Source organism: Mustela nivalis (assembly GCF_964662115.1).
Source record: "Mustela nivalis genome assembly, chromosome: 6".
Taxonomy (NCBI): Eukaryota; Metazoa; Chordata; class Mammalia; order Carnivora; family Mustelidae; genus Mustela; species Mustela nivalis.
In genome coordinates, this window is record NC_139025.1 from 59,772,382 (window position 1) to 59,786,916 (window position 14,535).

At 36.3% G+C, this 14,535-nt stretch overlaps 1 protein-coding gene across 7 annotated transcripts in view; it reads right to left on the bottom strand.

Annotated features, from left to right (window-relative positions):
* The window catches only part of TTC6 (tetratricopeptide repeat domain 6), a 222,677-nt gene that overhangs the window by 127,465 nt on the left and 80,677 nt on the right, over positions 1-14,535 (bottom strand). For all 7 annotated transcript variants that reach the window (XM_082737772.1, XM_082737774.1, XM_082737775.1 and 4 more), the window contains exons 3-4: positions 11,052-11,144; positions 5,955-6,161 (exon numbers count right to left, since the gene is read on the bottom strand). In XM_082737772.1, the coding sequence (XP_082593898.1) occupies positions 5,955-6,161; positions 11,052-11,144 (300 nt within the window). The remainder of the gene's footprint in view (positions 1-5,954; positions 6,162-11,051; positions 11,145-14,535) is intronic.

Genomic DNA, 14,535 nt, shown 5'->3' on the forward strand with positions numbered 1-14,535 from the left:
TTCACTTTATATCCTGACACTTTACTGAATGCCTGTACAAGTTCTAGCAGTTTTGGAGTGGAGCCTTTTGGGTTTTCCACATATAGTATCATATCATCTGCAAAGAGTGATAGTTTGACTTCTTCTTTGCCAATTTGGATGCCTTTAATTTCTTTTTGTTGTCTGATTGCTGAGGCTAGGACTTCTAGTACTGTGTTGAATAGCAGTGGTTATAACGGACATCCCTGCCGTGTTCCTGACCTTAGCGGAAAAGCTTTCAGTTTTTCTCCATTGAGAATGATATTTGCAGTGGGTTTTTCATAGATGGCTTGGATAATATTGATGTATGTGCCCTCTATCCCTACACTTTGAAGAGTTTTGATCAAGAAGGGATATTGTACTTTGTCAAATGCTTTTTCAGCATCTATTGAGAGTATCATATGGTTCTTGTTCTTTCTTTTATTAATGTATTGTATCACACTGATTGTTTTGTGGATGTTGGACCAAACTTGCAGCCCTGGAATAAATCCCACTTGGTCGTGGTGAATAATCCCTTTAATGTACTGTTGAATCCTATTGGCTAGTATATTGGTGAGAATTTTCACATCTGTGTTCACCAAGGATATTGGTCTGTAATTCTCTTTTGTGATGGGATCCTTGTCTGGTTTTGGGATCAAGGTGATGCTGGCCTCATAAAATGAGTTTGGAAGTGTTCCTTCCATTTCTATTTTTTGGAACAGTTTCAGGAGAATAGGAATTAGTTCTTCTTTAAATGTTTGGTAGAATTCCCCTGGGAAGCCGTCTGGCCCTGGACTTTTGTTTGTTTGGAGATTTTTAATGACTGTTTCAATCTCCTTACTGGTTATGGGTCTGTTCGGGTTTTCTATTTCTTCCTGGCTCAGTTGTAGTAGTTTATATGTCTCTAGGAATGCATCCATTTCTTCCAGATTGTCAAATTTGTTGGCGTAGAGTTGCTCATAGTATGTTCTTATAATAGTTTGTATTTCTTTGGTGTTGGTTGTAATCTCTCCTCTTTCATTCATGATTTTATTTATTTGGGTCCTTTCTCTTTTCTTTTTGATAAGTCTGGCCAGGGGTTTATCAATCTTATGAATTCTTTCAAAGAACCAGCTCCTAGTTTTGTTGATTTGTTCTATTGATTTTTTGTTTGTTTGTTTGTTGCTATTTCATTGATTTCTGCTCTGATCTTTATGATTTCTCTTCTCCTGCTAGGTTTAGGCTTTCTTTCTTGTTCTTTCTCCAGCTCCTTTAGGTGTTGGGTTAGGTTGTGTATTTGAGACCTTTCTGGTTTCTTGAGAAAGGTTTGTACCACTATATATTTTTGACTCAGGACTTCCTTTGCTGTGTCCCACAGATTTTGAACCGTTGTGTTTTCATTATCATTTGTTTCCACGAATTTTTTCAGTTCTTCTTTAATTTCCTGGTTGACCCATTAATTCTTTAGAAAGATGCTGTTTAGTCTCCATATATTTGTGTTCTTTCCAAATTTCTTCTTGAGATTGAGTTCTAGCTTCAGAGCATTGTTTTCTGAAAATATGCAGGGAATGATCCCAATCTTTCGATACCAGTTGAGACCTGATTTATGACCCAGGATGTGATCTATTCTGGAGAATGTTCCATGTGCATTAGAGAAGAATGTGTATTCTGTTGCTTTGGGATGAAATGTTCTGAATATATCTGTGATGTCCGTCTGGTCCAGTGTGTCCTTTATTTCCTTGTTGATCTTTGTTTGGATAATCTGTCCATTTCAGTGAGGGGAGTGTTACTATTATTGTATTATTGTATTATTATTGTATTTTTGTGTACTATTATTATATTATTGTATTGTATTGTATTGTATTGTATTGTATTGTATTGTATTGTATTATTGTCGATGTGTTTCTTTGATTTTGTTAATAATTGGTTTATATAACTGGCTGCTCCCACATTAGGGGCATAGATATTTAAAACTGTTAGATCTTCTTGTTGGACAGACCCTTTGAGTATGATATAGAGTCCTTCCTCATCTCTTATTATAGTCTTTGGCTTAAAATCCAATTGATCTGATATAAGGATTGCCACCCCAGCTTTCTTCTAATGTCCATTAGCATGATGTGTTGTTTTCCACCCCCTCACTTTAAATCTGGAGGTGTCTTTGGGTCTAAAATGAGTTTCTTGTAGGCAGCATATTGATGGGTTTTGGTTTTTTATCCATTCTGATACCCTGTGTCTCTTGATTGGGGCATTGAGCCCTTTAACATTCAGGGTAACTATTGAGAGATATGAATTTAGTGCCATTGTATTGCCTATAAGGTGACTGTTACTGTATTGTCTCTGTTCCTTTCTGATCTACTACTTTTAGACTCTCTCTTTGCTTAGAGGACCCCTTTCAATATTTCCTGTAGAGCTGGTTTGGTGTTTGCAAATTCTTTCAGTTTTTGTTTGTCCTGGAAGCTTTTAATCTCTCCTTCTATTTTCAATGATAGCCTAGATGGATATAGTGTTCTTGGTTGCATGTTATTCTCATTTAGTGCAGTGAATATATCATGGCAGTTCTTTCTGGTCTGCCAGGTCTCTGTGGATAAGTCCACTGCCAATCTAATATTTTTACCATTGTATGTTACAGACTTCTTTTCCTGGGCTGCTTTCAGGATTTTCTCTTTGTCACTAAGACTTGTGAATTTTACTATCAGGTGACGGGGTGTGGACCTATTCTTGTTGATTTTGAGGGGGGTTCTCTGCACTTTCTGGATTTTTTTGCTTGTTCCCTTTGCCATATTAGGGAAATTCTCTATAATAATTCTCTCCAATATACTTTCTGCTCCCCTCTCTCTTTCTTCTTCTTCTGGAATCCCAATTATTCTAATGTTGTTTCGTCTTATGGTGTCACTTATCTCTCGAATTCTCCCCTTGTGGTCCAGTAGCTGTTTGACCCTCTTTTGCTCAGCTTCTTTATTTTCTGTCATTTGGTCTTCTATATCGCTATTTCTTTCTTCTGCTTCATTTATCCTAGCAGTGACTGTCCATTTTTTATTCCACCTCATTAATAGCTTTTTTTATTTCAACTTGGTTAGATTTTAGTTATTTTATGTCTCTAGAAAGGGCCTTTATCTCTCCAGAGAGGGTTTCTCTAGTATCTTCCATGCCTTTTTCGAGCCTGGCTAGAACCTTGAGAATCGTCATTCTGAACTCTAGATCTGACATATTACCAATGTCTGTATGGATTAGGTTCCTAGCCTTTGGTACTGCCTCTTGTTCTTTTTTTGTGTTGAGCTTTTCCACCTTGTCATTTTGTCCAGATAAGAGTATATGAAGAAGCAAATAAAATACTGAAAGGGTGGCAAAGACCCCAGGAAAATCATTTTGACCAAATCAGAAGAGACCCCAAATCGTTGGAGGGGAGAAGGGGATAAAAAGATGTTCATAAAAAAATACAATAAAATAAAATAAATTATTTTTTAAAAAAGAAAATAAAGAAAAAATATAAAAAAGAAAAATATATATATTAGATATATTAGATATTATATATATTAGAAAAGGGGATAAAAAGACATTCAGAAAAAAATAAAATAAATTATTTTAAAAAGAAAATAAAGAAAAAATATAAAAAAGAAAAAATATATAGCTATACATAGATAGATAGATAGATAAACTAGTTAAAAAACGTTAAAAAAGAAAAGGGTAAAAGTTAAAAAAAAAATTTGGCAGAAGAAAAAAAATAAAAAAAAAATTAAATTAACTGCAAGACTAAAGAATTATAGGAAGAAAGGCATGTGTTCCATGCTTTGCTTTCTCCTCCACTGGAATTCTGCTGCTCTCCTTGGTAGGTGAACTTTGTCTTGGCTGGATTTGTTGTTGATCTTCTGGGGGGGGGGGGGGGGCCTGTTGCAGTGATTCTCAAGTGTCTTTGCCGCAGGCAGAATTGCACTGCCCTTACCAAGGGCCGGGCTAAGTAATCTGCTCAGGTTCGCTTTCAGGAGCTTTTGTCCCCTGAATGCTTTCCGTAGAGTTCCAGAGGATGGGAATGAAAATGGCAGCCTCCCAGTCTCCAGCCCAGAGGAGCCAAGAGCTCAGGGCCCCACTCCTCAGTGTACCCTCAGAGAAAAGAGCCCAATCACTCCCATCTCCCTGGCCTCTGCCTGCGCTCCAAGCTCACCCAACCTGCAACCAGTTCAAGGTAACCCCGAGCTGAGAGCTCACTCCTCAGCTCTGTCTCTGTAGCCAGCTTTCCCGGTCTAATACCTGCAAGCTCTGCGACACTCAGACACCCCAGATCCTTGGTGTGGGACCTAGGGCCACACTGGCCCCACATGGGCTTCACCCTGGTTTAGCCTCTGGAGCTATGTCCCTCAGTGGAGCAGACTTTTAAAAGTCCTTATTTTGTGCTCCATTGTTCCGCTGTTTGCAGGGAACTGGCCCCTCCCCCCTGGGGTCTATCTTCCGGTTGCTTTGGATTCACTTCTCCACCGGTCCTACCTTTCAGAAAGTGGTCAATTTTCTATTTCTAGAATTGCTGTTCCTCTTCTCTTTGATCTCCTGCTGGATTTGTAGGTATTTGCAATGGTTTGATAAGCTACCTAGGCGATCTCCTGCTACCTGATGTAGTCTCAGCCTGCTACTTCTCCACCATCTTGACTCCTCCCCCCAGTTCTTTATATTCTTTATGACAGTTTATTCAAATACAGTCTTGTTAAGAAATCTATTTTTAGAAGTAGGATAATATATGCAAAACACTTAACAAAGTGGATGAACGCAACTAGAAAAGAGAAAGAAAACCTTACAAACAACAATGTTAGGAATAATCTAGATCTTGGAGACTCATTGTGGGTTAAAGGCAAGGGGATGGGAGGTCACAGATAAACCCAAGGTTTCAGAGTTGGGAATTTTGGATCCAAGTTAAAGAATGGCCAGTTGACGTGGGTGAAAAAATAGCAGGAATACTGTCTTTAATAGGAGAGGGTACCCAAAAGGAGAGGGAAGGTTGTTTACCTTCCCATTTGAATCAGCTAGAGAGAGGATCCATGGTGATAATAAGATAATATTTTGTGGTTCAGGGAAAAGTGGCTTTTTTTTAAAAAGATTTTATTTATTTATTTGACAGAGATCACAAATAGGCAGAGAGGCAGGGAGAGAGAGAGGAGAAACCAGACTCCCTGCTGAGCAGAGAGCCCGATGCGGGGCTCGATCCCAGGACCCTGGGATCATGACCCGAGCTGAAGGCAGAGGCTTTAACCCACTGAGCCACCCAGGCACCCCGTATCCTAATAAAATGTACCCATTTTAAATAAATTCATTAAAGTCAAAAAGTAACTCAAATTAAAGAAAAGTACCAAGTGAATAGTAGTAAAGTAATATACAGATATGGTAAAAAGTTATTTAAATTATACATAGATAAAATAAATATGAGAAACATTCTCACAACAGGAAAAGACTTAGGGTTAGGATAAACCCAAACAGGGCAAAGTTATAAAACATACAAAATTCACCCAGTTCTGTTCCCTGGGTTCCAGTTTCTGACTCCCTCAAGATGGTAATGGGAGGACTTTGGGTCAGTTTCTGAAAGCCCTGAGTTTTCTTCCCTCCTTAAAAATGTGTCTTCTTCCTGGGTGGCTCAGTTGTTAAGTGTGTGCCTTCCGCTCAGGTCATGATCCCAGCATCCTGGGAGTCCTGGGATTGAGGCCCCATATTGGGCTCCCTGTTCAGCAGTGTTCTGTCTCTTGCTATCTCCCTCTGTCATAAATAACTTAAAAATATTTTTAAAAAAAAATGTCTTCTCTCCCCAGAATTGTGATTAGGGTTGAGACAAAAAGCCCTTAATATACAGATATCCCCTTTTCCCAAATGAGCAATTTACAAGTAGAAGGCCCTTTTTCAGGGCGAATCCACCTCCACGCCATGGCCCTTGCCTGATCCATTTCTTCACACTTGCACATCCACACAAATCATTACTTTTTCAAACAGAAATAGTGTTTTACCTTTGAAGATGCCTGTTTGGCTGCTTTGGAATCACCTGTGGGCTGTTCGTCTTTCAATGAAGACAATTCATCTGCTGGCCGAACTTCCAGAGTTTCCTGAGATTTACATACTGTGCTTCCTGCTTCTGAGACTCCCCACTCTAACATATCTTCTTGCTCAAGCTGGAAAATACTTGAGATAGCTTTAGGAAGTTCTTCAAGCATATTCTGTGGGAAAACATAAATGTACAAGAATGTTCTTCTTATTGGTCCTCCCAAAGTTTTAAGTCACACAGTGCTTTTTTCTAACCACAAAATGATAATAAAAATGCAAGATTAAAATTAACCAAAGGTGGTAAATTTCTTCTGAAGATTTAAAAAGAGAAATTCAAATTGGCTTAAGAACAATATAAAGCCTAGCAAATTATTTTCTCTGGTTCTTGTCTCAGAAAAATATAGCTACCCCACAGTAACTATGCACCAACTCTAAGGAAACCATGAGACACCAATCTGACCCTGACTTCACCGCAAAATCATGCAAAATCAAGGCCCACTGAAACATCTCACCTCTGAGGCTCATCGGTCCTGAGAAATGGGATTTCTGCTAACTAGATGCTCTTCCAGAAGCCTGACTTCAGGTACTCAAAGAAGAGCTGACCCAGAGGCCCAGAGGCCTCGAGAAGTCTACCACACATCCCCATTCCATTGTAAGCCCTAGTGAAAAGCCCTCACAAAATATCACTCTTAAAACTATTTTGTGTTCCTTAAAAATATCTCATTGATTTAATCTGTATTTCACCAAGTCTTAGGTAAAGTATCTTTATAACCATATTTTGATATTACCCAATTTTAAACCAAAACTATTTGGGATTATGGAATACTGGCAATTAAAGCTTCATTGCTTCAAATTAACAGATGGATAAAACCAGTCTGATTTATACAGAAGTCTGAATTCTAGAGAATGACTTGAAAATGCAATTGCATCACTTTGTTCTTCAATACATTTTCAGTTGCTAATAAGTAAAATAAAGGATAAAGATGTCATACAGCATCAAATACTATTTATCTTTATTATACAAAAAGGATGGCTAAACCAAGAAATTTGTTTGTAAAATGAAACTTTAATCTGGAGTTCATATTTCTATAAAACTATTTATTGGATGGTGCAATGAAAAGAGTAAAAGTTTTATAACTAGATGGGACATTATTCAAATCCTGGATCTGTCAATTAATAGATGAGTGATTTTGGTCGTTACTTAATTCTTTTTAGCCTCATTCTCCTCATTGTAAAAAGGGGGCTTAATAAAGTCTTTTTCATAAAATGGCAGAACAGATATGCTCAGGTGATGTGTGTTATGGGCCTTGTGCTTTCTATGATAAGCTCATTCATTCCATCCTCCATAGCTTTGGCATGTGAATCACTCCCTTTCTTTTCAATTTCTCTTCTCCTGGCTTCAACACATACTCCCGATTCTGGTTTGGGAGACTGAACAGATGAAGGTATCACCCGTCAAAACAGAAAATAAAGAAAGAGAAGCTTGAGGAGAGGGCAGTGACAATCCTGTAGCTGCAACTGACCCTCTTCAGGACTCTGCCGAGCCTTCCCTTTGCCACCAAACCTTTACAGATCGTGTCTGTATCCTGTGCCCTCCTTCTGTTTCAGCCTGCATTGTAGTTGTCTAAGTAATCATTATCATAATCATCAACATATGAGCACTATTTCATTTAAGCTTAATCTTCACCACAACTCCACGAAGCAAGAACTGTTTGTAACCCCATTTTGTGGATGAAGAAAATGAGACTTTCAAACGTTAAGAAATCTACCCAAGGTCACAGTGAGAGTAAGTAGCAGTGCTCTGTTTGAACCTAGACAACCTGAATCCAATCTTCACTCTCTTACCCTCTTTCTCCTACTCCCAATAGACAAGCACTCAAAGTGTGGTCCACAGACTCCTGACAATCTTTGAGACCCTTTCAGGGGATCTGCAATTTCAAAGCTATTTTCATAATAATACCAAGTCTTACTTGCCTTTTTCACTGTGTTGATGCTTGCACTCATGATGGAAAAGCAGTAGTGGGTAAAACAGTGAACCAATACTTTTCATATGATTAACATGTGAGTTTACAAAAGCATGCAGGGGTTGAAGAGCCATTCAAAGAACAAGGTAGACCAATGGATGTTAATGTAAGGATATACAATACGTTACTTTATCTTGTTTCAGATGCCTCATTGCAACTCATCTTTAAGACACTACCACTTGTAGAGTTTTGGTATATTAATAAAGAATAGTGGCCATAATTTTGTTAAGTAGTTGTTAAAATATTATTCCTTTTTTAATCTGTATGAGACTAGGCTTACCTAATATATTTCAACCAAAAAACATACAAAACAGATTGAATGTAGAAACAGATATGAGACTCTAGCTCTCTATTAAACTAGGTATTATACAGATAAGCAAAAAAATGCTCCTGCTAAAATTTTTTGAGATTTTTTTTCTAAAATGGTATGTTCGATGTTCATATGTAATTGGCTTATTATTATTTTAAATGAATGGATAAATATTTTATATTTTTCTCAGTTTTAATTTCTATTATGGTAAACATTGATTGATACAATCCATATAAACAAAAACTTCTTTGGATCCTTAAAATATTTTTCAAGAGTTTAAAGGCATCCTCCAGCAACTGGGTGATGGACATTAAGGAGAGCATGTGATGTAATAAGCACTGGATATTATAAAGACTGATGTATCAGAGCTGTACCTATAGAACAAATAATTCATTATATGTTAATTAATTAAATTTAAAATTTTTTAAAAATAATATTTAAACTGTAAAAAAAAAGAGTTTAAAGTCATCCTGAGACCAGAAAGTTTAAGTACTTTAAAACTTAAAATCTAAGAAAACAAAATAATCATATCTTACCTATCTCTATATCTCAAAAACTTAGTGCATTTATACCATCTCCAATTATTTGTGAACAAGTAAATGAATAAATGAAAGAAAATTATATCAATTTTTTCCTCTGCTATGTAGTCTTTATTTAGAATATTCATTAAGCAGTATTGTACTTTGTCTCTTTATATATTGGTCTACTCCATAAAATGAGTTCCTCAAAGTCAAGAACTGTCTTTTCTATCTTTATATTAACCATGTCTAAAACAAAGCCTACCATGTTGTAAGAAAACGGATGAATAAATAAACTCTTTGATTTTTTTAAATAAGTATATGAGGAAATTATTCTCCATGATGATTCAAAAACTATTGTACTTGAAATGGTAGGTACTTAAAGAAAATAAGTTGCATCAAAGAACTAAGAGATCTCTGACCTGTGGCACTGAGATGTTCACAAGTGAGGCCACCATGCTCTAAGGGTAGGATGCAGGCACAACCAGATGACAGCATGTTAGCCAATGTTCCCCAGATAAATATCAGCCCAGTAAACTTCTAGAAGCCTAAGGGACAGGTAGGATGGACAGATAGAGTTCTGCTCTCTGGCAGAGTGTCTGAAATGAAAGATATCACAGAGGAGCCTTTTTACCATGACCAGGTATCAAGTTAAAAGGTATTTTCTAACTTAAAAAGTCAGTGGCCAGGAGTGCCAGGGTGATTCAGTCAGTTAAGCATCAGATTCTTGGTCTCCGCTCAGGTCATGATGTCAGGGTCATGAGATCAAGTCCCACCTCAGGCTCCATGCTCTGTTTGGAGTCTGCTTAAGACACCCTCTGCCTCCCTCTGCCCATCCCTCCATGCGTGCACACATGCGCTCTCTTTCTCCTTCTCTCTCTAAAATAAATAAATAAATCTCATTAGAAAAAAAAAAAAAAAGCCAGTGGCCAAAAAAAGTCCAGTGATTGCTTGTAAATGTCAAAACTGAGAGAATGATTCCCACAGAATTACAAAGAAATCAATATTTTTGTTTAAATCTTTATTTTAAAGAGTCAAAATGATGTCTAAGTCAAGTACCTGATATTGGGCCCTTTTCGTATTTTCCTGAAAAATGGTATCTTTTGTTATACTTTACATGAATGCAGCAAATGGTTTTAAGTCAAATGGTATTAATGAAGAATTTCTATTTTTCCACACCTGACTAATCTTGTATTTTCAGTTTATTATACCCACTGGAAGCTTATATATCAGTGGTTTCGATATCTACCTATAAATGGTGTTCCCTAGAGAAAGCTACCCTAAATATCAGTTTTAAGTTCAAAGCATATGTGGGAAGGTTTCAAAATTGATATATCTACATATTAGCCTTACACATGTGGGGTCCTGGGATAAGAGATAAGAATACAAAGCAGAAAAAGGCATGGTCTCAATACAGAAGCATTTCAGACCCTGGTAGTTCAATCAGTTGTAGAAACTCTAACATTATAAGATCCATGACATTTGTGGAAAGATTCCATATATTTTCTAATGATAACATATTATGATAAAAATGAAATGTAATCTGAATCTTTTATGTATGTGGACTCATTTTCAGGAACTAAAGGAGCTTGCTATGTAACAATATTTTACAAATCCTTTATAAAGGAAATGATCATGGTGCAATGGTTTGTTTTTATGTAACTGTAGATTTCTATACACAGGGAGACATGTCCTATCCATAGGGAATGTATTCCAAATTGCTTTGAATCCTATAAATACTTTGCCAGTGATAGAAGAAAAAGAATCTTTACTTCTGAAACAAATTTCTGTCACCAACAATCCATTATTTCTCTACCAAACCTTTCCTTCATCGATGCTATAAAAAATTTTTTCTAGCTAAATAAAATATATGATGATGCTTCTTAGAAGCTAACAACCTTTAATTAACTCTCAACAACTTTCTGAATATAAATGCCTAGGCCAGAGGAATTGTTAAAATATTTCCCTTCTGGAAAGAGTTTTGGGACTTAGCTCAGAAGGTCTATGATAGGCAGCAACGGTGAGCCAAAATAGCCAAGACTTCCAATGTGATATTGGGTTAGATGTTCATACGGTTAAACACACCTCTAAAATGAATGAAGGGAGGTTGTTTGTTTGTTTTTTTTTAACTGTCTAAGCAAGCATTCAAGCAACAAGAGACAAACCACTACTTCAGTATAAGCAAAGAGGATTTTTTATTAAAAACTTTACCATTTGAGGTTCCTCAAGATTTATCTGTAATCCTTGCTCTGCTTGCTCTTGAGATGGCTTGTGCCAGTACACTTTCCCCATTAAAGATATATCCTTGAAGAAGGAAAAAAAAAAAAAAACAATAAAAATAATGCCAGTTTTTAACATCATAGAGGTATATTATTCAATGCAGTAAAATTGCAGTAATTTAATCAGAGAAGAATATATAAAAGAAATTTAAGCTAAATATTATGCAGTAAATAGGAAACATAAAACAAAAGCTACAATGAAAATATTTTATCTATTATTCCAATTTCATGGCTTTTTAAGTTATTGATATCAATAGATATAACATCAGATTTAATTAGACAATTAGGTATAGGTACAGCTTTTGTAAAACACTGCTATTCAACGGCTGTACAAGGAAGATATATTAAAAACTAAAATTTAATCTAACTCAAAACAAAAAGGAATATGAGTATACTTTAAATTTTAATGAGTATGACTGTTAACATCATTTTTATCATTACTAATGCTAATTGCTCTTCATAAATATACTAACTAAGGGTGCCTGGGCAGCGCAGTCATTTAAGTGTCTGACTCTTGGTTTTGGCTCAGGTCATGATCTCAGGGTCCTGGGACTGGGCCCTCAACTGAGCTCCACACTCCACATGGAGTCTGTCTGAGATTCTCTCTTCCTCTCCCTCTGCCCCTTCCACTTGTGCTCTCCCTGGCCCCCACTCAAATAAATAAATAATTCTTTTAAAAATGAATAAATAAAATAAATACGCTAACTAAATAGCAAATGTGAAATCCTGCAAAAAAAAAAAATCTTTACAACCTTTTAGGTTTATAAATATACCATTCAAGTATAAAAACCTGACAATAATGAACACGAAATTCAGGATATTGTTCACATCTGAGGAAGGAGAGATTGATTGGAAAGAAGTACAAAGGGTATCTCTACCCAATCTGAAGTGAATATGACAAAAATATTAAATTTTGAAAAATCTGAGCAATGAACACAATATTTCATAATAAAGAAATTTCTCAACACATTTCATATAGGTAATGTACCAATATCAAAGATAGGCTAAAAATAGCTTAATAAACCTATAGTTTACCTCACTTGTGAACATAAACACAAAAATCCCAATTAAAATATTTGCAAAGGAAATTAATGAGCATATTTAGAAATAATAAAACTTGACCAAGGAAATTTTTCCCATAACTTCATGGATAATTCATTACTAGTTTCTAACATTAACAGATTACCACAGAAATTCATGTTATCAACTCAGTAACTGCTAAGGATAATCTTCAATAAAATTCAACACCCATATCTGAGTAAAGAGTAAACAGAAACAGAAAAAAAAAACCCACAAGAGGTTTTTGCAGATTCCTGCACCAAATATATTTCATAATAAAACATTAGGCAGATGAGACCCAATGCAACATGAAAAGAAAGAGTACATGTATAAATAACACAAGGGAGGAAACCAAAATATTACTATTAATAGATTATGTAACCATATAATTGGTGAAAAAAAGAAAGTTAACTGGAAAAAAACTAGCAGGCCAAAGCATATCTAACAATTCAACAAATAAAATTTCATACTGACAATAACCAGTTAAGATTGCATTCTTAAAATAAAAATGAGGTACTAATATACAAAATGCAAATCTCAGGAACATTATGCTAAGCAGGAAAAGCCAGGTTAAAATGGCATCAGAATAGCCAAAACAGCATCTCCAAACCACCCAATAAAGTAAATATAAAGATAAAAATAGATGAAAACTTAAAGTATTTGTCTAGTTAAAGTCCAATGCCTAGGCTTTTTCAAGAATAGATTTTTTTCTTTTCTATGGGTCATACTTCCTTCCTTTATTTGTATGCCTCAGAACTTGCCCTCTTCCCATAATCTGCTGCCCAGCTAACCAGTAACCTCGAAAAATAAAGATAACAATAAAATAAGTATTTTAGTAACTTTCAGCTATGTGAATGTGTATTGGTTGTTTAGAGTCAGTCTCAACCTATCAATAGTGATGTTATCAACTGGAAATGCCTGTGGGGAACCACCTGGGCCCACACTATTTGTGGTAGGTCCCCACAGAATTTCCCAAGCCACAGCAAATATTACGGCTGGACCAGTCCTATAGTTCTTATTATGAATATAAAATGTACCTCAGCAACAACTATCAGGGAACTTTGAAACAATAAGGTTTACTATTCATGAGTTCTAAAGGGTACATGGCATGCCCATGACCCCACAGCGAGTTTGTAAGGATAGAGAGAGGGATAAAGAGTAAATATATGGACCTGGTTCTGACTTCATTGGAATTGAGGGTGGGATGCCCAGGGTTTAGCAGGTTCACTCCTTATCAGTGAATTTAAAATGTAAGTGTGGCAATTAAAGCAAAGGAAGGAAAACGCAAGCAGCAATCAAATGATTAACTAGGTAACCAGAACTTTCCAAAAAAAAAAAAAGGGAACTTCATGAGAAGGGTATCCTTCTTTATTTAGTTATGTGGTTGGCAATGTGTTTATTCAAGATGGATGTCTTTGAAATGGATTCCTCAGCAATCAAAAACTTAACATCAGGTACTTACATTACAATCAAAAAAAGCCAATTGTCAAGTGCCTATTCTACACTGATATGAAAACCACGGGCTGTACACATTCTCAGAGGAGACTAGAAGCTTTAAGTTTTCATCTCTGACAACACTGAGGTTCCAGGCAAGCTGGAAGTTAGGACTAATGCAGTATTGTAAATTGTCTGCATGAGTACTAGGGTATGTCCCAACACACAAAAGAATCCCTTAGCAAAATCTGAGAGACACTCGTTCCAGGCATTCAAGAAAATCTATATTCAATTATTACCTGACTATTAAGCTAACCAAGCAGAGACTTCAGCAGCCACACGCAATAAAGAAGAGACTTTACAAAATTAGTTCAAGAAAGTCACTAATTCTTTAAATGACAACAATAAAAATAAGAACAACAGAAAACAGCAATAATAACAAACCCTGGGGGAAAAGAAGGATCTATTTTCCCAATTATCACATTACATAATTTTTAATGTCCAGTTTAGGGGTACCTGGGAGGCTCAGTCAGTTAAGTCTCTGCCTTTGGCTCAGGTCATGATCCCACAGTCCTGGGATTGAGCCCCACACTGGCCTCCCTAATCAGCAAGGAGTCTGCCTCTCCCTCTCCTTCTGCCCCTCCCCGCCAGGCTCATGCTCTCTCTCAAATAAATAAATAAAACCTTTTTCTTTAAAGATTTTATTTATTTATTTATTTATTTATTTATTTATTTATTTTAGAGAGAGAGAGAGCACAAGTAGGCAGAGCAGTAGGCAGAGGGAGAGGGAAAAGCAGGCTCTCTGCTGATCAGGGAGCCCAATGTGAGGCTTGATCCCAGGACCCTAGGACCATGACCTGAAATGATTGAGCCACCCAGGCACCACAAATAAAAAAAATTTTTTTTTAAGATTTTATTTATTT